The 23,418-nt window shown below is 43.0% G+C and overlaps 1 protein-coding gene across 1 annotated transcript; it reads right to left on the bottom strand.

Moving 5' to 3' along the window:
• Positions 1 to 569: 569 nt before the first annotated feature.
• kpna6 (karyopherin alpha 6 (importin alpha 7)) lies at positions 570 to 19,844 on the bottom strand. Its single transcript, XM_012818273.3, has 14 exons — positions 19,712 to 19,844; positions 15,607 to 15,740; positions 15,015 to 15,110; positions 14,419 to 14,518; positions 13,997 to 14,091; positions 11,932 to 12,063; positions 11,536 to 11,624; positions 11,168 to 11,267; positions 8,944 to 9,107; positions 8,480 to 8,558; positions 8,024 to 8,149; positions 7,407 to 7,534; positions 5,798 to 5,976; positions 570 to 5,378 (listed from the first exon to the last, which is right to left on the bottom strand). Exons 1-14 carry the CDS (start codon positions 19,713 to 19,715, stop codon positions 5,191 to 5,193), a joined length of 1,614 nt encoding a protein of 537 aa, XP_012673727.2. The 5' UTR covers positions 19,716 to 19,844; the 3' UTR covers positions 570 to 5,190.
• Between the last annotated feature and the right edge of the window lie 3,574 nt (positions 19,845 to 23,418).

Genomic DNA, 23,418 nt, shown 5'->3' with positions numbered 1-23,418 from the left:
TTGCTCTATGGGAGATGCTGTTTTTTAGTTTATACACATTTTACTTTTATGATAAAAAAAACCTAACAAACAAAAAAATAACTGACAATCCGTGTAGTGAAAGGCTGCCTTCTTAGTCCTTTCAGGAACAATAATTATATTTCCATCATCCCCACCCTTTCACAGTCAAACTGCTCTATCCACTAAAAGCTGGTGTGAGTAGAAATGGATGGATGCTATGCATCTATGTCAGTGATTGACAGTTGTGGCTGAGAGTCATACAAACAACTCAAGCTCATTACTATTACCCTACATTAATAGTATTATCTGAACCATTCATTATTATCAGTCATGTTATCAATAATATTGACAGCATAGTATTTGGTTGAGAGGCTGGATACGTATTACTAGAGCACAAACAAATCTGCTTTGAAAAACAGATATTTCAGCAAAAAGCATAACCACTATGTTTGTGTCGCCATTTTCTATTACTGCCATAAATAGCTTTTCCTTGTCATACATGACTTCATGAAATCAATACATTTTCAAACTGTGAATCAAATTGCATTCTATTAAATGAAACACAAGACTGATTGCAACAGCATTTTAGTTTTATTTCGTTTTTGTACAGTATTTGTATCCTGGACAAAACCTTTTTAAAACTCCTTTAAACATTTGTTCAATATTGTTAAATATACATAGTTTTTTCCATGTTTGTGTGACATGTTCAGTATATGTGTTATCAGTTTCGTCACTCATTCATACGGTCGGTTAAGTCAAGTCAGTCGCAGTGTAAGATGGGTAACAGCCAAAGAAAATGATCGTCTGCCCACACTCCCCTCCACACCCAAATTAAATATAAATACATTTCAAGAGAGAAACTACAGGACCAAAGTACATCTTCCATCAAGGGAAATGGGGAGTGTCAGAATAGGGTGTATGAAAACATTTCACAAAAATAACAACTGTTGTAAACACTGGATTGGGATTTGGAAGAGATTTACACATTTACAAGATCCAGGACGGAAGACCAGAAAGACCCAATTTGTCTTTACTATACCAATATGCGGCTAAAATATCTTTTTTTTTTTGTTTTTGTTTTTGTTTTTTTTTGCACTTCTCAGAAGTCATTGTTGATGCAGGAGCAGGTAAACCATCTTCTCTGCCAGTGGCATCAATGTCCTACTTGATTTATTTCAAATATCTCAGTTATGAGAGTTTCAAAGCTCCAATCTTTTTTGCGAAAATGTCATGTGGTGGCGGCATCTGCCACGGTGAGTAAAAACTGCAGAAGAAGCCTGGTGGAGGTCTTTATCCTTGGGTAGTCGGATTTGGGACATGGTTATTGCAGCTTGCGGTTGCTTCTTTGACAGTTCATAGGAATACCCATTCTAATATACAGAATGGGTTCCATGATTCCACAGAAACAGCTTCAACAGATTCAGGTCGTAGATAGGGAGGGCTTTATTGTCGCTTGTGCTAAGTTAAAAAAAAAAAAAAAATGGATGGTCAGTCTAAAAAATATAGATTGAGTCTTCACAGTCCCTGCATAAGCCCCTTACAGAGCCAACACACAGGACCATCACTACAAACAGCGACTCATTGAAGGCAATGAAAAGTATAACCTTGACATTTTCTTAACTGCTGGCTGGTAATAAGTTATTGGCCCATCTGTGCAAATCTTGAAGTTTCTTAAACGGTGACCTCAACAGGGAGAGAGGATTGACCACATCATGATCCCTCCTAATGCCCCAAGTGGTTTGACTTGGATTTAAATTATAGCAAATGAATGGCAACTTTCTCTGAAAACCTCCTCTGTTGTGACTAGATTCTCTGCACAAATAACACATTAATAGACAGGAAAAAACACAGCATTTCCTTTGCATCTGCATCTGACTGAAGAGTAAACAATAAGTCCAACAGAAAAAACGTCCTTTTTTTTCTTAAAAGTTGTTCCATTATTCTTTTACTCTTTACCAATTTATCAATTTGGTGCACAAACTAAAGGCTGCCCCTTCTTTAAAGAAACGGCTACAGATACTGAAACTTTTTAATGATTAGTAAGAAATAGAGCAGCAAGATTTTTGCACAAAAAGCTGTGCACATTCAAGTAAAAAAATAAAAATAAACCAAAGACAATAGATACATATCAACCTGCAGTCTTTGTTGGTCGGATTGGCACTTTAGTGAATAGGAGTGCATTACATTTTTTATTAAATTCTTTGAGTTTCTTTTTTTTTTTTTTCATAAATTCTTTTTTTATTGATCCACTTGATTCTTTTAAGTAAACCCAGAGGTCTTACAGACCCTGGGACGTATGAAATGAGGGACCAAAGTTGTACTGATATTAGCTAAACTCTCCATCTTAGGCGATGTGGAGCGGCAGGTGGTCTATTCTTTTGTCTATCTCTGATACACAATGTAACCAGGATTAGTAAAGAGCCATTTTCCTGTGAAAGCCAAAAAACCTGATCAATCTGAACAAACTGGTTAGTTTTTTTGTCCATCACAAATATGCCCTAAACATCTCTCTATCACACTGGAGTAAATTGCTAAGAGCCAAGTCATTGGAAAAGAGCAAGAGAGACTTCATGACCACTCAGAAGTAGGGTGCATGTGGTCTTAAAAGCCTAGCTGCAAGCTGTAATCTGAGTGCAACAGATAACTTTTCAGGATATTTCTTCAAATGCTTAAGCCTCTAGATTTCAAAGTAGGTTTTTCTTGAAATGTAATACAACAGCGATTTTCAGACTATTCTACTCTACGGAGTCAACATCAGGCAGCTAGCCGCCTTGGTTTTCACCATGAATCCCTCATCCTCACAGCCCTGAAGCTTCCAGTCTCGGTTGTGAACACAAGGGTACAGCTAACGCTTTCACAGCTCCTGTCAAGTCAACGTCACACAACACCAGGAGAGCCACTGGCTTCACCCACCCCACCATCCCTAATCCCCACACTCAGTTAAAGCACCAGTCCGTGTGGCATAGAGGTAGAGGAAAAAAAAAATGCTTCCATACTAAAGTTAATATGAATTACAACAACGCAAGTCACAGTTTCGCTCTATCTTTTGTTTAAGAGGTAAATAAAGGGGATGGGTTTTGTTTGATTTTAAGGTTAAACAGAACTACGAAGATAACGAAAGTAAAACAATGTCTGTTAGCGAACTTTCATTTCCTTTTTCCACCTAATCCATGCATCTAAAACTAACCCTACACCTCAAGACCACCCTCTTAAGTGAAACACCAAAAGCATTGCTTTGAGGGAGAACTCAGTTTTTTTCAGCTGGACACTACAGTGAAGTGCATAACACAAAAAGTGCAAACCTCAGATTGGAAGAAAAAAAAAAAGAACACAGAAGGAACTGGTTGCATGTGGGGAACAAAATAAACAAAGAAAGGAAAAAAAAAAAAAAGGAAAAAGATGTTGACAGAAAAGGTTAGATTATGGAAGCCATTTTCCCCTCCACTGTGTATTCTTCATCTGTGTGTGGTGTATGCTGTGTATGCTGATCTTGTCTGCATGTATTCATGAAGTGTGTGCAACGCTTTTATTTTTAAATATACAATATATATTTTTCTGCTTCTGTTAGGTTTGTCATGATAAAATGCATGTTCCTTGCCAAATCTCAGTTGTCACGAGAGCTAAAGAATACAAGCACAAAGAGTAGGCCTACACAAAATGAAATATTTTATATTGTATTAAACAAAAGAAAAAATACTGCTTCAGTTAGGATTGGCAGTTCTACTAACCAAAACAAATGTATGAGTGGGGGGGAAATAATAGTTAATTTCTACAGACAAGCTGACAGGACTTGGAGTCTTCACTTGCCCTCCATACTAGTCCTAGAGTTTGGCAAGGGACATTCCATGACCGTTGGTAGATTAATACAACACCATGCAAAACCCTAACATGCACAAACTGAGGGCGATCGGAGCCAAGAACTTTTAGACTACTTTACCCCCACCGGATATATACACCAGGCTTCGAATGAACACAAAATGGAAACACTGGCGGTAAACCAAAACCAAAACGCATCTACGTGAAAGGTAATTACCAACCCAACTCCGTACCCACCACCACCTCCCTACCGTACTCTTTCCTAAAATTATAAGCAACCAAAAGAACCTCGAACAAAAGTAATAATGGTAGAGGAAAGTCCTAGCCCTCAGATTTGCATTTAAAAAAAAAAAAATGTTTATCTTGCATTTAATAGTTAATTCACTTCATATGTCAAATGCATCATTATTTAGAACACTGCACACCACGAACAACATAGCGCTAGTTTTACCATTTCTGATTAGCTAGTAACCAATACGTCAGCTTATTTAAGCTTTCCAATGTTTCACCTCAACGCCCCTCGTCTCGTTACGCCCATTTCACAACGCCTCCCCTCATCAACAGCTCTGCTGCCTGGTGGCATCGCTTAAGACCCACCTCAGGCCCAGCAAAAAAAAAAAAGAAAAGAAAATAACTGTCTTAACTGAACATTTCCAGCAAGTTTTCTTGCCCAAAGAGCTTGAGGTGCAACTAAATATTCACCTTCTCCCCTCAAATAAAAAAAATAAAAATACAAAGACCTGGGGGTTGTACCCTGCAGCTCAGTTGGAAACCAGAGAGTCTATATCCATATGGAAAGCAGCATGGATCAGGTGAATTAATATTACAAAAGGGAAAGGGTTAAGGTGATCGGAGAAGGAAAAAACAACAACAACAAAAGAAGAAAACCGCCCCGATATATTTCAAAGAATATATTTGAGTGGGAACTGAGCAGTATGTTTAGAAACATTTGCCATCTTCTAATAGATCAGAATTGAGGACTTTCATGTAAAAGCCTCTGTTTTGTACATTGACCTAATGGGGGATGTGCTTTGAAAGGGAACTGCACAGGACCCACAGAGGGGGAAAACAAAATTTAATGAAATAAAAAATGAATTAAAAGACCTGAAATAAAACTTGAAAAGGATTTTCAGCAGTGGTTTTCTTCCTCTGCAGAAGTCTCTGACTTAACTGTGGGGGGGGGGGGGGGAGAAAGGGTTCACCCCCTTTCACTTCTGTGTGATAGTATTGGATGCTGGGGTTCTCTTTTAGTTCTGCCCTCGGCCCAGCCGCATGGTTCCGTGTTCTGCACAGCTTTGATTAATCAGGGAATACAGAGGGGAACAGGGCGGGATATCTAAGGGGACCGGAGTGAAGGAGAAGGGGGGGAGCTGGTTATAGCTGGAAGCCTTCCATGGGGGCCTCCTGCTGGGCGAAGAGGTACTGCTGTTGGTTTTCATCAGCCTGTGGGGCCAGGTTGGCGTCCTCCTCCTCCACGCCGAAGTAGGTCTCGATCAGGTCAAATGCCTTCTGGTAGATCTCCTGGTTCTCGTGGCTCTGCAGGAACTCGATCTTGTCCAGCCCTGAAGGATGAGAACATTCAGTAGATACCGAATATAAGGGCAATGGCACAATACATATAGGGCAGAGCAACCAGCAGAATTCAACAGAAGGTCTCGTCACAGAACAAGTCATTAATCTTTTTTTGTACTATTTTTAGCTATTTGTTCTATTGTTGTGTTATATGTTGTCCCACGTTGCACCAACAGGAGCAGCGCCCCACATTTTGTTGTATGCAAATACAATGACAATAAAAGCTTTTCTATTCTATTTGTTTCAAATGCATTCATGTACACACACACACTGTAGCCAAAGTGCATCCTGAGTTGAATATCAGTAAGCCCGCGGAATCAGTCACAGCAGACCTGCTCTGAGCGTGTGTGTGTGTGTGTGTGTGTGTGTGTGTGTGTGTGTGTGTGTGTGTGTGTGTGTGTGGGCATACCGTAGGCCTCCTCGATGAAACCGCAGTAGGGGTTGTTTCCGCTGCCGCTCTGCTTGGCCTCCTGGTCGCCCAGCCGCAGGATGTTCTCCAGGCCGTTCAGGGCCACCTGCACGATCTTAGAGTCCATCACCGTCAGCAGGTCGCACAGGGGCTTAATGCAGCCCAGATTCACCAGGTACCTGAGCAGCCAGGAGCAGTAGAGGATGAGAAGTGTGTCAGTGTGCACGCATTGGTTTATGTCTTGACTGTGAGGAAAAAAAGTGATTAGTATGAATAAAGCCAGGCAAGAAGGAAAGAGGACAAAGGGACTGACCGACAGAAAGAGCAAGTCAGAAAGTAAAACAAAGCAAAAGAAAGGGAGCGGTAGGTGGATCGATAAATAGATAGAGAGATAGAGCACCAGCAGAATTCAAAGGCTCTGCTGGAGAACAGTACACTACACTGGAATACACTACACTACATGTGTTATTGTGCTCAGTCACTAAATGTACTGAATATCCTCTTTTCCAGCTCATTAATCTGTGGCAGGAAGATCCAATGCCCTCATTTCCTATTGAAAAGACCCACTTAACATTCAGACCAACACAATTTAACGAGCAGCATGAGCTATTCGGTCGTAAACCATATTTCCAACGCAAAATAAACGCCACAATAAATTACAGCGTTTTTGGCTTAAATGTGCCTTTTATAAAACTACTTTCCCAAAGCCTCCCTCAGTACAGAGGGTAACAGAACACTATTTCAGAAGCACGAGTCAGTCATTCTCTAAGGTTTGGCATAATGGAGTGTGTAGAGGCCAAGTTGCAGCACCTCCAGCATATCGAGTGTTATTCTGCGGCATGCGAAAATACTTCCACAGAGGCTGGGTCACGACGTAACCCGATCTGGGTAAAGCTTCACCAGCAGCAGACCTCTCACACAGCTCAGGTTCCAAGATTAGTCCACAACCCACCCCACCCAGGTCAGATACCCCTGTGAGCGCACTGGGGCGAGGCTCCTCAGACACATTGGCTTGATGATACTTGATGATTGGCAACATTACAGCTGCTGTAAGCTATTATTATTTGGGAGTAGTTAGGCTAATGAGTCTTTTTACGACGACCAGCCCGGAGAGGGAGTACATCTCAAGGACTCTCTAGGACTGTCTGTGACTTGAGTTTCCAACATGATTTGGCAGTATTAACAAATCACAACACTTACGGCTGCCCTTTCCCTACCAAAGGTTTTACTTGAGCATAGCACATTATCTTTGAGTACCTTGAGTAATTAATTAGGAAACTGAATGGAAACGTAATTACCTGTACGTCTGGTTTGCTTTGTTATGCCAAGACCACTGTTTAATGTTGGCAACTGTAAAACTTTGAATACTATTTTGTTTGACTGCTGTAGCACAACATCTAAGAAAAGGTAGCAGAGTTGCCCAAGTAACTGAGAATGAAGTGAGTACATTGCGACTTGGCTTCATTACTCCTTCTCTTGTAGTACAATGTGATGTTCTAATTTCCTGTCAATCACCTGGGCCCAAAAACCTCAAAACAAGCAACTTCCACAGGTTCTATTCCACATTCTCTGGTTCTCCCCAGCACTCCTGGCTGCCCTCCAAACGCACCTGATCTGTTCGGCGGTTCCCCCTGAGGTGGCGTTGGTGATGGCCCAGGCCGCCTCCTTTCGAGTGCGAAACTCTGCCTTCTGCAAGATGTCGATGAGCACGGGGAAGATATTTGCATCTATTACAGTCTGGGGATGAGAGGAAAAGCAGAAAATGGTGAACGACGACGCACGAGCATCAAAAAGCTTTGCATACTGCATCCACATTACAGACTTTCAGGGCGTTTACTCTATGACCTTAATCATCATATAATCCCCCATGGTCTCATGTGGATCAGCTACAGTGAATTCAAGCTGCCTAGCACATATGCTACATATACTCAACAGAATTCTCGTACGGACAGTCATGTAAAACTCATTTTAACTTTGCTGAACCTTTTTTGACTTAAAACACGCATTCTTATTCAGCAGATCGTTTCACCCAAGGCATGGTTTTCAAATATTTGATCTGCTCTCACGCTCGTGGGGAAGAGAACCTGGAACGGCAAGACCCTGTTTTACCAACTGCCCTACAGGAAAGCACCCTGTTTGGTAGTTGGTAACACATGGAGAGCAGGGGCAGCAGCATAGAACTGGGAACCACCCTACGAGATCCCATGCTGGGATGAAGAGCTTTACCTGGATCTGAACCCGGTTTCCCGCTGTGATGTTGGAGATGGTCCAGCAGGCCTCCTTCCTGATGGACTCCTTGGCGCTGCTGAGGAGGTGCAGGAGGCAGGGCAGGGCTGAGCAGTTCAGCACCACCTACGGGTAGCGATGTAGGCAGGCAAGACAAATGTTACTGCTGACCACCACACGTTTACCAATACACACTACTCTAAGCGAGAGAGCACTAGCATGCATACATGAATCAAATGCAAACGATAACAGTTGCAACTCCGATATGACACAACTAGACTGAGACCAAGTAAAGAACTGAGACCAAGTAAAGAAGAAATTCAACTCGAGGAACCAAGATGACTGTAGAAATTCACAATGAAGTCTGAATAACATACAATGTTAATGAAAACGAAGAGCTGTTCCATAGCTTCAGGCGACCCACATACCACTCTAAATAGTTTCACCATGACTCACCTGAGTCTGAATGTCGTCGCCGGTGACTATGTTCCCCACAGCTCGCAGTGCAGGTGAAGCAACTTTGTAGTCTGTGTGCCTGCAGAGGGAATAACAGATTGGAAATGACAAAAGGGACCATCTCTGCTACATGACAAGACAACTCACTCACAGTGCCCCGGACTGCATATGCCACAAAGTACGCAGGAGTCTCACAAGATTTATCACTGATGACATGAGCCCCTAACCCTAGGATGAGATTTCACTCAAACCCACACATAAATGCCGCTACATTGCTCATAAATCTTCTCCAGTGACAGACGAGGATAAAGCTATTTTCAGTCTGCCCGTACACATTCCCCATTGAGATGCCTGGCCATGCCACCCTATGCCCTCCTTCGGAGTGGCAGTACATCTGTGGCACTATACCATACACACTGCCTGCTGCTGCTGCTGCTGCTGCTACCACTCCAGGCTACACTCACATGAGTAGCTCCACCAGCCTCCTGCAGACTCCCGAGTCGATGACTGCCTGGATCTTCTCGTTGGGCCCGTCGGAGAGGTAGGACAGGGCCCAGCAGGCGTCGGCCAGCAGGTCAATGTCACTGCTGAAGAGCAGGCGTGACAGCACGGGCAGACACGGGGACACCTGCAGGGGGCACCAGAGCATTGCGTGAAATGAGAGCAGAGTGTAGAGGTCACTTTTAGTGTCTACAATAAAGTTCTTCAAGTGTGTATACAGGGGTGCAAACTCATCAGGGATGAAAAAGGTGACAACGATGCGAACCCCCTAGGAGGGTCTGGGGCATGCTCCCCGGGGAATATATTTTATATATAAGAACATTTTGCACATTTTAAAGTTCAATGCATCAATCTGGCACTTTGACAACAAAATGATGAGGCTAGATCTATGAAAAACTTTGTGCTGTTGTAAACAATTTTGTGCTCTGGTAACAGTTTCATCATAAACATTCCTGTGTTGAATGTTGCAGGGGCACTGGCCAACCCAACCACCCACCCCAATACCCTCCCGACCACCCACTCCAGTCCACCAAAGCACATTACGTCACAGATCTCCATCAGGTATTAAGCAAATAAAAGGGCCAACTATAGGAACAGAAAATCAATAGAGGCTGCATCAGGCATGGCCTAGCTTCTCCGTGTTCTTGAAAAACTGTGACAGTGGGGACACATATTCTTTTCCCTTTACATTACTCTTTGAGTCTAGCTTGTCAGGACAAGGCCCATTTGCACCTGACTCCTAGTTGAGCCATAGTAATGGCATCCTCCTCCTAAAATTCTCTCATTCTGAAACCAAACTGAAGTAGGAGAGTGGTAAGTTTGTTCAGTTGCAGTAAAGCGCCCGGCAGTAGAAAACGGGTCAGTGTTTCAGATACACATAGGAACGTGCGGTCAGGGGAGGCAGAGAGCCTCATGAAAAGTAAGTCATCATGAAAAGTAAAAAAAACAAATAATAATTAAATAAATATTAATATGTATCTACTGATCTTTGCTTTAAATTACATTTTTCTATGATTCCGATCATTTTTATAATCAAAATCGCTGAATTTGACCATGTCCTGTTCAAACAGAGAGGCGACTCGCGAGGTGAGGCAGCAACGAGCTGCGCCTCATCTCAGATAGTGCAATCCCTCACACACTGGGTTGAGCGCATGACTTTTGCTTTCTCATTGTTTGTCATCACTGAAATATTTGTAGACACTTTTATTATATGTCGTTTGTATCCATATAATAGGTAATGTAATGTATTTCACCTATGTGAAGAAGCTATTTAGTCTTGCTGATCTGTCATAAAACCACAGTGAAAAAGCACATAGGGGAGGCAAACCGAACCTCTGCCTCAATGAAGGGGGCGTGCGATATCCTGGAAAATGGACTTCCAATCCAGTGAAGTGATAAATAAATACATAATGGGAGACCAATGCCAGAGCTAAAAGGTTTGCTTCAAACGACAGGACAGAAGATAACTTTAGCAGCTAAACTCCGGACCAAACTCGGCTGACGGCCATGTCTTTTAAGTAAATGTACATTTTTCGCCGTTTTCACGCTTAGATTTGTCAAAAGTTACCGAGAAAAAGACACTGTACTATCCGATAACACTGTTATTGTAACCAACAAAAATGGTTGATGTGATTTGCGAGGCGTCTGTCAGCCAACTGTCTGATATTAGCACGTTAGCCTACGTTAGATAGTATAACGTTCTTGCAGCGTACCAACGTCACACGTTACCGTAAATGCCATCTTAAAAAGGCCGCTCGAAACCAACGCTTTCAACCGAAAGACATGTCTTGTAATACACCTGTCTATTACGGCATCGAGGCAGCTACCTTCCATTCCCCCCCCCCCCCCCTAAAAATATATTTATTGCAGATCTACACGAATCACACAAATGACCCATTTTGGCTCAAAAACGGCGAATTTCGCCGAAAGGTGACGAGTTTGCACCCCTGGTATAAATATTAAGGGTGTTAAAATATCCACACACACACACACGCCCCTACATAAAGATACGCACATGCCTTGATGATGTGATGGACAGAAACATTTTTAATTGAATATTGAATATTAAGTGAAGTCCAGAGAGCTTGGCCAGAGAATGGCAAGGCCAGTGGACAGTTTAACAATACATAAGGCAAGGTTTTGGCTACTTCAATGCAACAGTTTACAGGCAAAGGTATATCTAGGCACCTTTTCAAAGTCGGGCGGCGGGCTTTTGCCTCTGCAGAGGTTGGACAGGGCCCACACAGCATTCCTGGTCATGGTCAGCCGGGTCGATTTGGTCAGCAGCCTTAGGAAACACATACAGAACCACAATTAACCACCTCAATAACCACCAGCTCTAAAACAGCGCTCAACACACACACACACACACACACACACGCGCTTTTACACTCAAGGCACTGACATCTGACAACCTGTCCCTGGCTAGCAGCTCCAAGCATTCACACAGTTGGTGTGACAGACCTGACTCATTTTCAAACTCGACGGAGCCTAATGTGTCTTGTGAACACGTTTGACAGACGGTGAGGTAGGAGTGTGACAACACGAGCACTCACGTTAGTAGAGGAGGGAGGATGGTGCAGTTCAGCACGTAATCTCTACACATGGCGCTGTCGCCCGCAATGTTGCCCAAAGCCCACACAGCCTGAGGAGGAGAGAGCGAGAGAGAGAGAGAGAGAGAGAGAGAGAGAGAAGCAGCTTAATTTGAAAACATCACAACAAACATAATTTGTGATGTTGATAATTACATCATGATACCAGACTGCAGAAAGCCTTTGAAAATGCAGTGGATACACCAGATCACAGGGCACCACATCGTGTTATGGGGGGGAAGGGTATCAAGGGAAGACGTTTGAAGTCTGTGGTGAGGGGTAACTGAAAAGGTTGCCCCTGCGGATCAAAGGCAATAGCAGCGGCGATGTGCTCGCCCGAGCGAATCTGACGGGTGATACCTGCTCCTGGACGTCTTCAAAGTCGGAGTTGAGGAGCTCGATGAAGACGGGCACGGCGCCGGCCTCGATTACCACCTTGGTCTGGTGGGACGTGCCGGACGCGATGTTGGTGAGAGCCCAGGCTGCCTCAAACTATGAGGATAAAGAAATAGATAAGATAAAAAGTCCCATGTCTAAATACTTTCTTTAAGATGGTGTCCATATGCAAGAATATGTACACAAACAGTAAGGTACACTTTTTTTCTTTCTTTTTTCAAACAACTGAGCATACACATTAAGATGTGAACCAAGTCAATGAGCATGGGCGTCACTTTGCTCCAAATAGTGCACAATACAATAGATTTTGCAGTTTCTTTCAAAACTAAAAATTTCAAGTGTTTTCAAAAAAGGACTTTATTTACGACACGGACGGAATTTTGTTGGTCAGTGATGTGCGGGCCAAAATGAGCGGGAGTCAAACTAAAATATTTGTAAAGATATCCGGGTCATTTGCAGGTGGGTCGGTTAAAACATTTTTTTTTACAGATTACCCAATTATCATCAAAAGACAGATATGAATGTTCAAGTAATAATAATTTACAAAAACAAAATTGGGTGAATGAATCCAATCGCACAAAAGGCTTATTAGACTACCACTGACAACTGCATGAGCGGAGATGGAGACGGCGTGGGAAAAGCCACGTTTGGGGGAATACAAAGACACATAAAGTGTGTGAAGTATTTGGGGAAACTGTAGGCGATGACATCAGTGCCGCGGATAATTATGAAAGTTGACACAGGATCTAATAAGTAGCCCAGTAAAATATTGCTGACATTGGGAATAATACATGAGATAATGTAGGCCTACTGGTACAACTATTTTATAATCTCTCTACAGGATGTCCGTTTCTGTTTCAAATTCAAGAGAATGTTTAGTGTTTGTGCTGCATTTGTTTGATCGAAGGATATCCTGAAGGTCACATGCTAGCTAAGCCTACCTGGAACAGGGGGCATTCTGTTCTGATTTAACCTCGTAAGTTTGACCTAGCTCAAACGCACAAATTAATGTTTTCAAGTCCACAGCTTATCGGGTAGCAGGCATAAAAAAAAAAAAAGCATAATTTTGCTTTGTTTAATGTTAGTGGATTGAGTTGCGGTTGAATTAAAGCACTGGGCAATTAGACCTGCGTGTCACTGTCGTAGGTGAATCTGAAGACGCTTTATCAAAGCCTGACTAGCTGTCGGCAAAGCAAGCTATATGATTTCATACTTCCCACCCCAAGTGGACTAGGGGCAGTGCATTACTACGTTTGTACACACTCACCTCCTCTCCCTTTGCAGAGGTAAACAAATGGTTTTGGCCAGGGTGGGGGAGGCTGAAGGTTACATAGAGCATGAAAACATTTGTATGATTGAAAGATATTTAGGCTGCCATTTGCGTCTCACTTAACATCAATTGATATGTTAGATTCACTTAGTCGAGGGAAACAGACATCTGTAAGTCTTCTTTTAAGCACTCAAGCTGTTAGGCTAAGTTTTAGTTTAAGTCTAACCATTAATGTTAACCGATGGGCTTGCTACTGAGCTATTTGTTGATGCTAACTACAGGATAGCCACGCTTTGGATCTTTTCGTAAACTTAATCCAGCACTCTCAAAATGTATTGAGGCTCTGTTAATTACTTTTTTTTTTTAAAGAAGAAAAAAAGTGAATAATAAAAAAAATTCTATGACTAACGATATTTTTAGCCTCTGAAATGTTCAGCCATTTAAAAACCCCATTACTGACAGTGTGGGCGTATGCCCGTGGTAGCACTCTTTACTCTGCCTTGCTGTTTTCAGCGATCCACTAGTGCATCTTGATGAACAGTGATGGGCGGTGGGAGAGGGCGGTGCGGATCTAGCTGGTTAGCATGCAAACTAATGTAGATATCTGGTCAACACAGTGCATAGGTGTTTTTTTTACCTTAGCCTTCGTCAAACGGTTACAGCTTCACATTCTGTTGCAGTATTAATATTTTAAACTAAAATTCTTACATATAACACCTTTAAGGGCAGTTGAGTTGGAGTCTGGGGAGGCAAGCTCACCTGTAATGTGCAATTGCTGCTTTTATGGAGGAACTCCACAAACCTATTCACTACCCCGGGTGTGCTGATGACCTCATCTATGGGTGGATTGGGCTCTGTGGGCAACATGCACAGTGCAGGGCGTGAAGTCTCACCACTCACAAACACGCTCTCTCCCCATTACACACACGCATACACAGACACATACATTCAACCCATGCCAAGGCTGCATATCAGGTGAAATTTGGTGTGAAGGCATAATATTCTATTCTGTGTGTCTTGAGGCTCATTCAAACACAGATAATTGCCACAGATATACATTTGCCAGGATATTTACTGGGCTAAAATTGAGCTGGAATTATCCCTTTTGAAAACACTAAAAGCAAGACACACAGAAACCCAGTGATCGGTGTGCAAGTAGTGACTGAGGAACGGCGGCCTACCTTTGGATAGTAGTTTCCTAAACTTCTGTGTTGTGGCTAACTGGAGTTCTGAGTCATCAGAGAAAAGCATCTCCACCATGTCTCTTGTGATGACTCCATCCTAGGCACAGAGAGAAACACAGATGAGACGAGAACATCTGATGCCAATAAACCAGGAAATGCCACAGCCTGAAATGATACAACCCTCAGTGCTTTGCTGCATTGATTTGGCAGTGCTTAGTGCATAATATGACTAATGTGAATCTGGTTAACCTGCTGTGAGTAAGTCCTTAATCTATTCATCTTCATATCCTGATAGCAATCAATAAATTACATGTCCTGAGGAGGGAAACAGTCTCTGGAACAGTCCTGAGCACAGTAAACAAAAACAAACAAATTCAAGTCTTGCAGCCGTTAGCGAGATCTGTGGTTTTAACCACTTAGGATGCTTCCAAAGAGACTAACATCCTGGCATACCAATTAAGTTTCTTTGTGTGAAACTGTCAAACTGAAATGAGGGTGTGGACCACCCGACAGCATCCACATCTGGCAGTAGTTAGCAAGAAGCGCTACCATCGCCAAGAGGAGCTTTGCACAGCGCTGAGGCTTCCACTAACCGGGTTGGAGTCAGACGTGAGGAATGGGTCCATGAGGGGGGACTCAAACGTAGCCGCCTCCTCGTTCAGCAGCTCCACGTTTCTCCTTTTGAAAAGCTGGAACACGAGAGAGAAGTAGAGAAGAATGTATGAAACTACACTACGTATAACCTACATGCCACGGCAAACGTAAAACAAATAAACAAATAACTAACAACTCTGCCACTCTACAGAGCAAACTGAGGGAGAGATAGAGAGGGAGCTAGGGAGAGAAAGCCAGAGATCACAGATGAAGACAGAATCGACTTTTTCAACCCATTATCCTCATTTGATGTTCATCGTTGAGGGAATCTTAAGGCAATAGAGTGGTGTAGGAGAGATGTGGAGAGCATTGTGGAACATAAAGGGTTAGGAAAGGAAGCAAGGGAGAATGGGGTAGGAAAGAAAGCAAGGGAGAATGGGGTAGGAAAGAAAGCAAGGGAGAATGGGTTAGGAAAGAAAGCAAGGGAGAAGGGGTTAGGAAAGGAGGCAAGGGAGAATGGGTTAGGAAAGGAATCAAGGGAGAAGGGGTTAGGAAAGGAAGCAAGGGAGAGAAGTGTGGGAAGCATCCAACCTGCAGCTCTCGCTTCTGTTTCCTGAGCTGGATGCCCTCCTCCTCCCGCCGGCGCCGCATCTCCTCCAAGTTCAGCGCTTTGTTCTTGTAACGGTTCATCCTGTAGTTATCCTTCGCAGGACTTGCTGCCGTATCTGTGGGACAGGAAAACAGATGAAAAACAAAAGGTGCTTAACACAAGGTCAAATGATAATAATGACACTTCTTAAGTGCTGCTAAAGTGGTGATCTATTCCTTATTGCATTCTGTCCATCTCAGAGGAAAAAAGACTAACCGCAAGGAATATTAAGCGTTTATATGGGTCATGATCACAGTGCGACTGAACAGACCTCCTAAGCCTGAAGTAGTGCCAGGTTTATGGAGGTCTCCTCAATGCAGCAGAAGTACAGGGTTACGTTCGTCGTAGGATTGAAACTAAGTTAATCAATTGGCCTTTTAGCCCGTTAAGATTAGCGAGCTGATTGAGAACAGCAAATATCGGTTCGTTAACGGCTGATCCGCATCCTAATCATGTGGTTAATTTCAACCAGGCTAAAGTTATCATGGCATTTGCGCGTGCACGTCCTACTTCAAAAGGCAGGAAAGGTCGATCACCAAAACCATGATTTTCTAACGGTATAATGGTTCTAAACTCAAAGAAAAGGGCTCTTTTTTTCTCCGCTGGCGAGTAGGAGATGAACATGAACGCTTATGAAGAATACAAGACCATAATCATGGCAAAATTCAACACCACCACCGCTGTGAGAGCAAGGTGTGTTGGGATGTTTATAGGGTGATATCTATGTATGAATTCCTGACGGCAAGAGTCAGCTGGTACAGAGGTTTCCTCTACCGGTTTGAATCTGCATGGTTGCTAGTTGAAATCCCCTCACCTCCTTCCTCGATGTAGTTTTACATTTCCTTGGAAGTCGCTTTGAATAAAAGCGTCTGTTAAATGACTAAATTTATTAATAACAAATGCAATAAATTGAAGCAGTGAAAATAAATTGTCTGTATTTCTCTCTATTCTTATCATGAGTCCACCGTAATCATTTTCTACAATAATGATATGCTATGGTGTACTAATAACACTCATATAATTATGAGTGCTTTGTTCTCCGCATCACCGACACTACAAAAATGTACCACTCGCAAAAAAGCGCAAGACAGTCAATGTGGTGTTTGCAATAAATTACTCGAGAAGGTCTTTATTAATGATTCCTTGTCGGCTGAATCGGTAGCGCTCATACAAGAATAATGGATCTTGGCGATCACAAAGAACTCTCTCCCTCCGCTAATCTAACTCTAATATCAGTCCTTGGTCAATGGGATCCCTCCTTTTTCCGGGGGTGTGGCAAGCTTATCCAGCTACACTTAAGTTAGCCTGCCCTGGAGCAGGTTAGTGCTAATCGATATGTAACTATGGTGATTTATCAAAAGTTGCTTCCACGAACCAAAAAGAGGGGCGTTTTTTATCTTAGCCTGAAAATTAGCTCGCTAAACCGTTTAGCGAGCTACGACGAATACCCCCCAGGTGACACAGAGATACCCTGGGAGTATCCACAACCACAACAACAACCATCAGTGACACGCAAATAAAACCAGGGGCGTGAAGCAACAAATAGGCCTACAAAGAGATCTGTCATTCTGGGTCGAATGCCCATTTCAATCGCTCTCTCTTCCACAGTCTCTCTCTTTCATAGCATGTGGTCTCTTTCATTCAGTGGGTGGCTGGTTGGCAGCAGCACGTTTATCCAGGGCAGCTAATCGCCGAGCTTGCATTAACTGATGCCCAGTCTGCCTGGCCTCAGCATTTGTGCCGTGCCATGTGCTCACCCACTCCCACCCCACCCCCCCCCCCCCCCCCATCTGGATCCACACACACACACACACACACAGAGCATGAGACATCTGTGCTATACTCAAAGAACACACATACACTTGACAAACAGGGCTACACACACACACCACACACACACACACACACACACACACACACACACACACACACACACACACACACACACACACACGAGACATCTGTGCTATACTCAAAGAACACACATACACTTGACAAACAGGGCTACCCTCTCACATACCCACACAGTCACGCGCACCTGACTGTCACAATTAAATCAGTCACATTCCTAAAGTTCCAGATACCATCTGACCAGAAGGAGGCCTTGCTTCTCTTTGCCTTGAGCTTCAGAGGTATACAACATCAATTCAAGGAAACTCTGTGAATGATGGTGTATGCACTTAAATTCCAGGCAGCCACTGACTCAAACGTGGTCCAGGAAACAAAACAAATGCCAGGGCTAAGGGGGAAAGCACCCCATAGCCGGAAGCAACTTTGAAGTAGACCCGCTCTGAAGCGGTCAGTCTGCCTCTCTGTCTGTCTGGCAACTTGCATGCAATAGGGTGGCATAGCTTGAGGATGGTCCCTTTCCTTTATATTCTCCAGCAGAGCTGAGACTTTGTCCAAAACAAAACTCAGTGTGCGTTTGACTACTTCAAAAAAAGTACATACAACTTTTCAGTGATCACTTACTCAAAAAGGTGAACTTCAATGATCATCATAAAGTTCTAGGGGAAACTGTGTGTGCCCGTTGGGGGCAGGGGGTTCAACGAGGACAAATACTAAACCTGAATCACATCCATCTCTGCAGTGACTTTATAAAAAGAGTAATCCCAGAGCAATCTTACTCATGATCAGAGAGTGTCACAACAGCTAAGCTATACCCCCCCACCCCCAAATCACATGGCTCTCTCAAATAGCCTGGTGGGCTCAACCCCCACCGCAAGATCTATTTTAAATGAACTACATGGCCTCAATAAGTGGGAATGCTGAGCAGCACGGCTGTAGGGTGGAAATACCCAGATAGTAATGAGCAGGGCCTACAGTACAGTCTGCAGATGTAGTCTAGGGATGCTAAAGACACTAGACTGGTTTTCAGTAGGCCCCCTCAGATGCTGCTCAGTTCAGGCAGAGTTGAGAGGGGTTATTCTCTGATGTATCAGACAACCAGTGGTGATTGATGACTTCTTGAAATAGTATACAACGCGAAGCCAACTCAGCAGGAAATAATGAATAGTAAGGCGCTAGATGTCCCTGATGTCATTCAGTCTTACTGACGCCCTGTCCATTTCTCTCATTTCTTGTAGCTAGTCATCAAGAATGGCAAAGACATGAAGTGTCGAGCACCACACTCGTCTTTTCCTGACGTTTTGATGTTGAAAACGCAGACACATAGACCCAAGACATTGCAAGCCACGTTCCCATCTACCAACGATAGGCTACACTACACAATTGTAACGTTGTACAGTTCTACAAATCCCTTAGCCCAATGTTACCCGGTTCACCTTACCTACATCATGATACGAACAAATAATGCGCAAATTAATAGTCGTGGTGGCATGAAATAGACAGACGATGAGTAATCATCCTAAAAGAGACCCAGAGTGCGATTACTCAACAACAGACTGCTGTCCTAGCCAGGAATGTAGACGTCAAGCTAGCTCCCACTAGCAAGTCAACGTTAGCAACATTACTACTAAGAGCTGTTGACTGTTGCCGATAATCTGCATGCCGATAATCTTTACAAACACTGATTTCAGTTGGGCCGTCTATTTCTCAATGATTGTTCTACTAGTTAGCCCGCTGTATCATGCAGCTATGTTTGAACGGCGGCTGAAAGTTAGCTTACCCGTAGCAAGTTAGCAAGCCACTCGACGAATAGTGTTAGCTAACGTTAGCTAGATATTGCAATCTACCTACAGTGTGTTAGTTGATTTTCTTTAGTTAGCGAAGCAATCAACTACAAATCTTGCATTTTCGTGCAAATTACTTCAAATGAAAATGATTGGGCGAATTAAACAGTAAACGACCGAGAGAATAACACGTCCCACTCGGGGTAAGCGAAACTGCTAGCTAGTTAGCTAGCACAATCGGTGGGGAGTGCTAGAGGCTAAGCTACAAGAGCTACCCGCTAAGCTAAGTTGCTAACTAACTGCAAGAACATAAAGATTTTACTCATAAAAGTCGTAAACACCATGTCATCTCCAAATACGTACAAGTAAATATACCACACGGATAATGGGTTTACTTCAAATGCTCTGGACTTACCCATTATGTCCTGTGTATGCGGAAAAACTCTCCCTTGCTAATAAATAAATTGTAAGTAATCCCCTCTATCTCCTTGCCTTCGAGAATTTGCTTCTCTCACACAAACAATATGTCGGAGAGCTACGGTAGCCCGAATGAGACATGCGTAGTGACGTTTGCCTTTTTTAAAAGCTGTCATGACTTCACCTAAAATAGTTGATTGGGTTGATAATACGGAGTAAAATTACGAGATAAAATGGGCTCATTAATAAGAAGGCATTAGATCAATTGATCATCACATTTAATGATCAGTTTGGAAAATAGCCATAGATCTGTGCAAAGGTAAGTGTCGCGTTGAAAGTTAATGTTTGGATTGTTGTTGAGAAGTTTCGAGAATGTGTTGCTCGAATAAAGCAAAATAAAACGAAATGTGATTCTGCCGGCAATGGTCAGCTGAGCTCTAGATGGGTTTGTTGCAATGGTAAGTGAAGTGCATGACCAGAAAAAAATCATGCTCTTATATGAACACATGGGGGCAATGTTGCACAACATTTACATGTGCGCATGAAAGCGTGAAGAGGGCCTCAAAAGCTAAATGGTAATGGTAATAGTAAAGGTCAATTTAACATCTGTGACCTAAGACAGAACTTACCGTTTAATTGCAGTTCTTTCAATCAGTCAATGCACAGTCTATGCACTTGAAGTTCGCAGGCATTATGGAAGGTGTTTGTGATTGTGATGATGAAGCAGTAGCCAATGTCCCCTTAGACAAAAACCGTACTGACCTGAGATTTCCGCAGTAGGCAAATTTGTTTGTGTTCCCATTAAATAAAAGCTAAAATTCAGACAGAGTAATGAAACAATCCATTCACCATGAAGAATATGAGGGTTGAAGTTACTGCATAGGCTAGTGTGAACATTATACTGTATATAAGAAAAACTATAAGGAATTTGAAGAAGAACTGCTTTTTTAGTATAGATAATTCAATAGTACTCAGGGGGTGGATTATCTACTGATAGGCAGTGCATTAATGTATGGAATATGATATGGTTTTATTACAAAAAAAAAAAAGAAAACCCTCTCATACTCACTCCCTCTCTTTTCCTCTCGCTCTCTTCCTCTCACAAAGGATCTCACTCTCTCTTTATCGCCTCTTACTCATGTAGAGCAGGCAAGGTGGTGAGAGAGATAACAAACGGTGAATGAGTGGTGGTGGACTTAAAGGCAGAAAAGAAGCTTCTCGGATGTGAGGCGTCCTCTGAGCAGTTGCGGAAACTCACAGCTGCCAGATTTGACACGTCTCTATCTAAGCAGTCACTTGACAAGCACTTCATATTCTGCCTACAACTCAGAGAACATTTTTCAGAATTAAGTCTTCTGCTCAATCCAATGCAATGCAATGCAAAGTAAGGTTATGAGAATACATCCTCAAAATGCATACTGTTGGTTGATCAGACCACCTTCGAGTTATGTATAGATATACACAAATCCCCTTGTGGCCAAATAATGAAATCTCTATGTTGGTGACCTTGTCGGCCACAAATGGAAATAGCATGTTATGGGATAAGACGAGACGAAGGAGAGTATTCACATAGGAAAGCACTTAGCAATGTAAATAGATAAACTCCGTGGATCAATAGGCCACAATTATTGTACACAGACGGTAATTGATGAACACATTGACTCTGGGAAGTGCTGCCATTCAGAGCTCCCTGGACAACCTAACACATTCTTGGAAACAGATTCAATACCTTCGGCACAGAAAATGGTGTCATCCTGTCCAGCAATAGTGTTATCCACCTTACTTATTATGGATACAAGGACAGGAAGGGCTGAAAGCTGAAACATAACCCCAGTTAAAATGACTGATTATAGATGTTCCCATCATTGTGTCAGGGGCACACAAAGGGGCTGCTCCCTCTTTAGCTGTCTACAAACCTTGCACTCTCCACTCACAGTTAAAAGCATGCAGACACACACACACAGCCACATAAAGACACACGCTATTGTAAATGCATGTCCCCATGCCCTTTTAGCCTGTATGCACACATACAGTGGACCTTGTCACGGCCATAGGGCCAGGGGTGATAATGCCCTCATAGACAATCTCATTATGTCTAATGTGCCGCTGCGCTGCGCTACACTGCGCCGCACCGCGCCATGCTACGCTCCTCTACCCTTCCACTCATAAATCCATACAGTTATTCCACGGCAGCAGGCTGGAGAAGTGGTGGAGGGAAGCGAGGGGAGGCCACTGACCTGCTGCACTGCTCGCTCGCTTTACTGTAAATCAGAACCAGGCTCAGGTTGGCTCGCGACCAGGCACCCAGCTCTAGGGCTCCAGAGCTCCAGGCTTGGACACGGCTAGCGAGCGGCTAAACTCTCCTCCCTCCTCCCTGAGAGTTTGTGGAAGCCAAACTAAGATTGGCACAGAGCAGGGTTCCCACTCTTCCCTGAAGACACTCGAGCAACTGGAGAAAAGTGTGAAAAACATCAGAGGAGAAAGGTGATCTGAAAAATGTACTGGCAGGTCAAAAGCTCACCATGTTTATCTGTAACACATCCACAGTGCTTAGGTTGCTTAAGTTAGAATATTGTGGATGTCAAGTTTATCAATAACACATTGATATTGAAGTGCTCTGTCTAGCCTCAGGTGTGCTTATGCATACTGCAGTATTGCTCTATGTAGTTTGAGGAGATTTCAATTTTCTTTACACTCTTGGAGTACTTTAACAGCAACTTTCTGAACAAGTAAAGTTGCAGTTGACCTTTTAAATGGAAATTTATAACAATTAATTAGGAAAAAGGGGATTACGCTGCTTGGCTGTAAATCATAGCGCTGCTCTATTAAATTAATTCTTCAGAGGAAATGTTTTCATACCTGAGAACATTTAAAGGCTAAAATGTTTAGTTTATTTATCTTCATCTTCAGTTTAATGGTGTTTTGTCCTATCTGTATTCCACAGACACCCATGAACATTTATTGTTGTTGGACCGGTTTTTAATCATGCTCGCAACATAATTGCCTCCTTGATAATTGTTTGGATTAAAAACACATTTTGTTTGCTGAAAAGGAAAAACAAAACTGTGAGCAATCTTGAAAATGGGTTATTGTTGTTTTGGTCCACACTGTTGCATGCACCTGCCTGTTGTCGGAAAGCTAAAGCAGTTGTAGAAAGCACTTATTAGTTTAGGTTATTATTCACATTTTTGTTTCAAGTGAAACATTACTTTGATCTGTTCAAATTAGTTGTGAGGCACCATTTCCACAAAATGCACGATCTCCAAACATCAAGATTTATTGCACATTTTGATGCATGTACTCAACAGATTTTGTCCTCTGCATCCCCGGTCAGAGATAAATCACAGTTTGAAGGCTTCTGTAAGGACTTTTTTCTGCTGCATTTGTACGGCCAGCTCTGCTTTTTTCAACCCTAACCCAGGCCCCCCAGCCCCCCAGACAAACCCCCCCAGCCCTCACGCAACTGCTGACTCAGTCTATTTTTGTATACAGACACTGGTATTAAAACAAGAACACAGCAGTCTTTCTTCACACGATAACAGAAAGTCAAATTTATTGTCTGGTGTCTGTGGTGGAACTCCAGGGCTGTTTGTCATCTCCTTCTTGCCCCCTCCCCCCAGCCCTCTGACCCCCCCTCGCTGAGTCCAGCCCTGCGTGATTTTGGTACGCAGGCTCTCGAACTGCCCGCTAGAAGCCTGGTAGAAA

The sequence above is a fragment of the Clupea harengus genome, chromosome 19 (assembly GCF_900700415.2).
Source record: "Clupea harengus chromosome 19, Ch_v2.0.2, whole genome shotgun sequence".
NCBI lineage: Eukaryota > Metazoa > Chordata > Actinopteri > Clupeiformes > Clupeidae > Clupea > Clupea harengus.
Note: the sequence above shows the minus strand (reverse complement) of the source record. Positions and strands in the feature narration are given on the sequence as shown.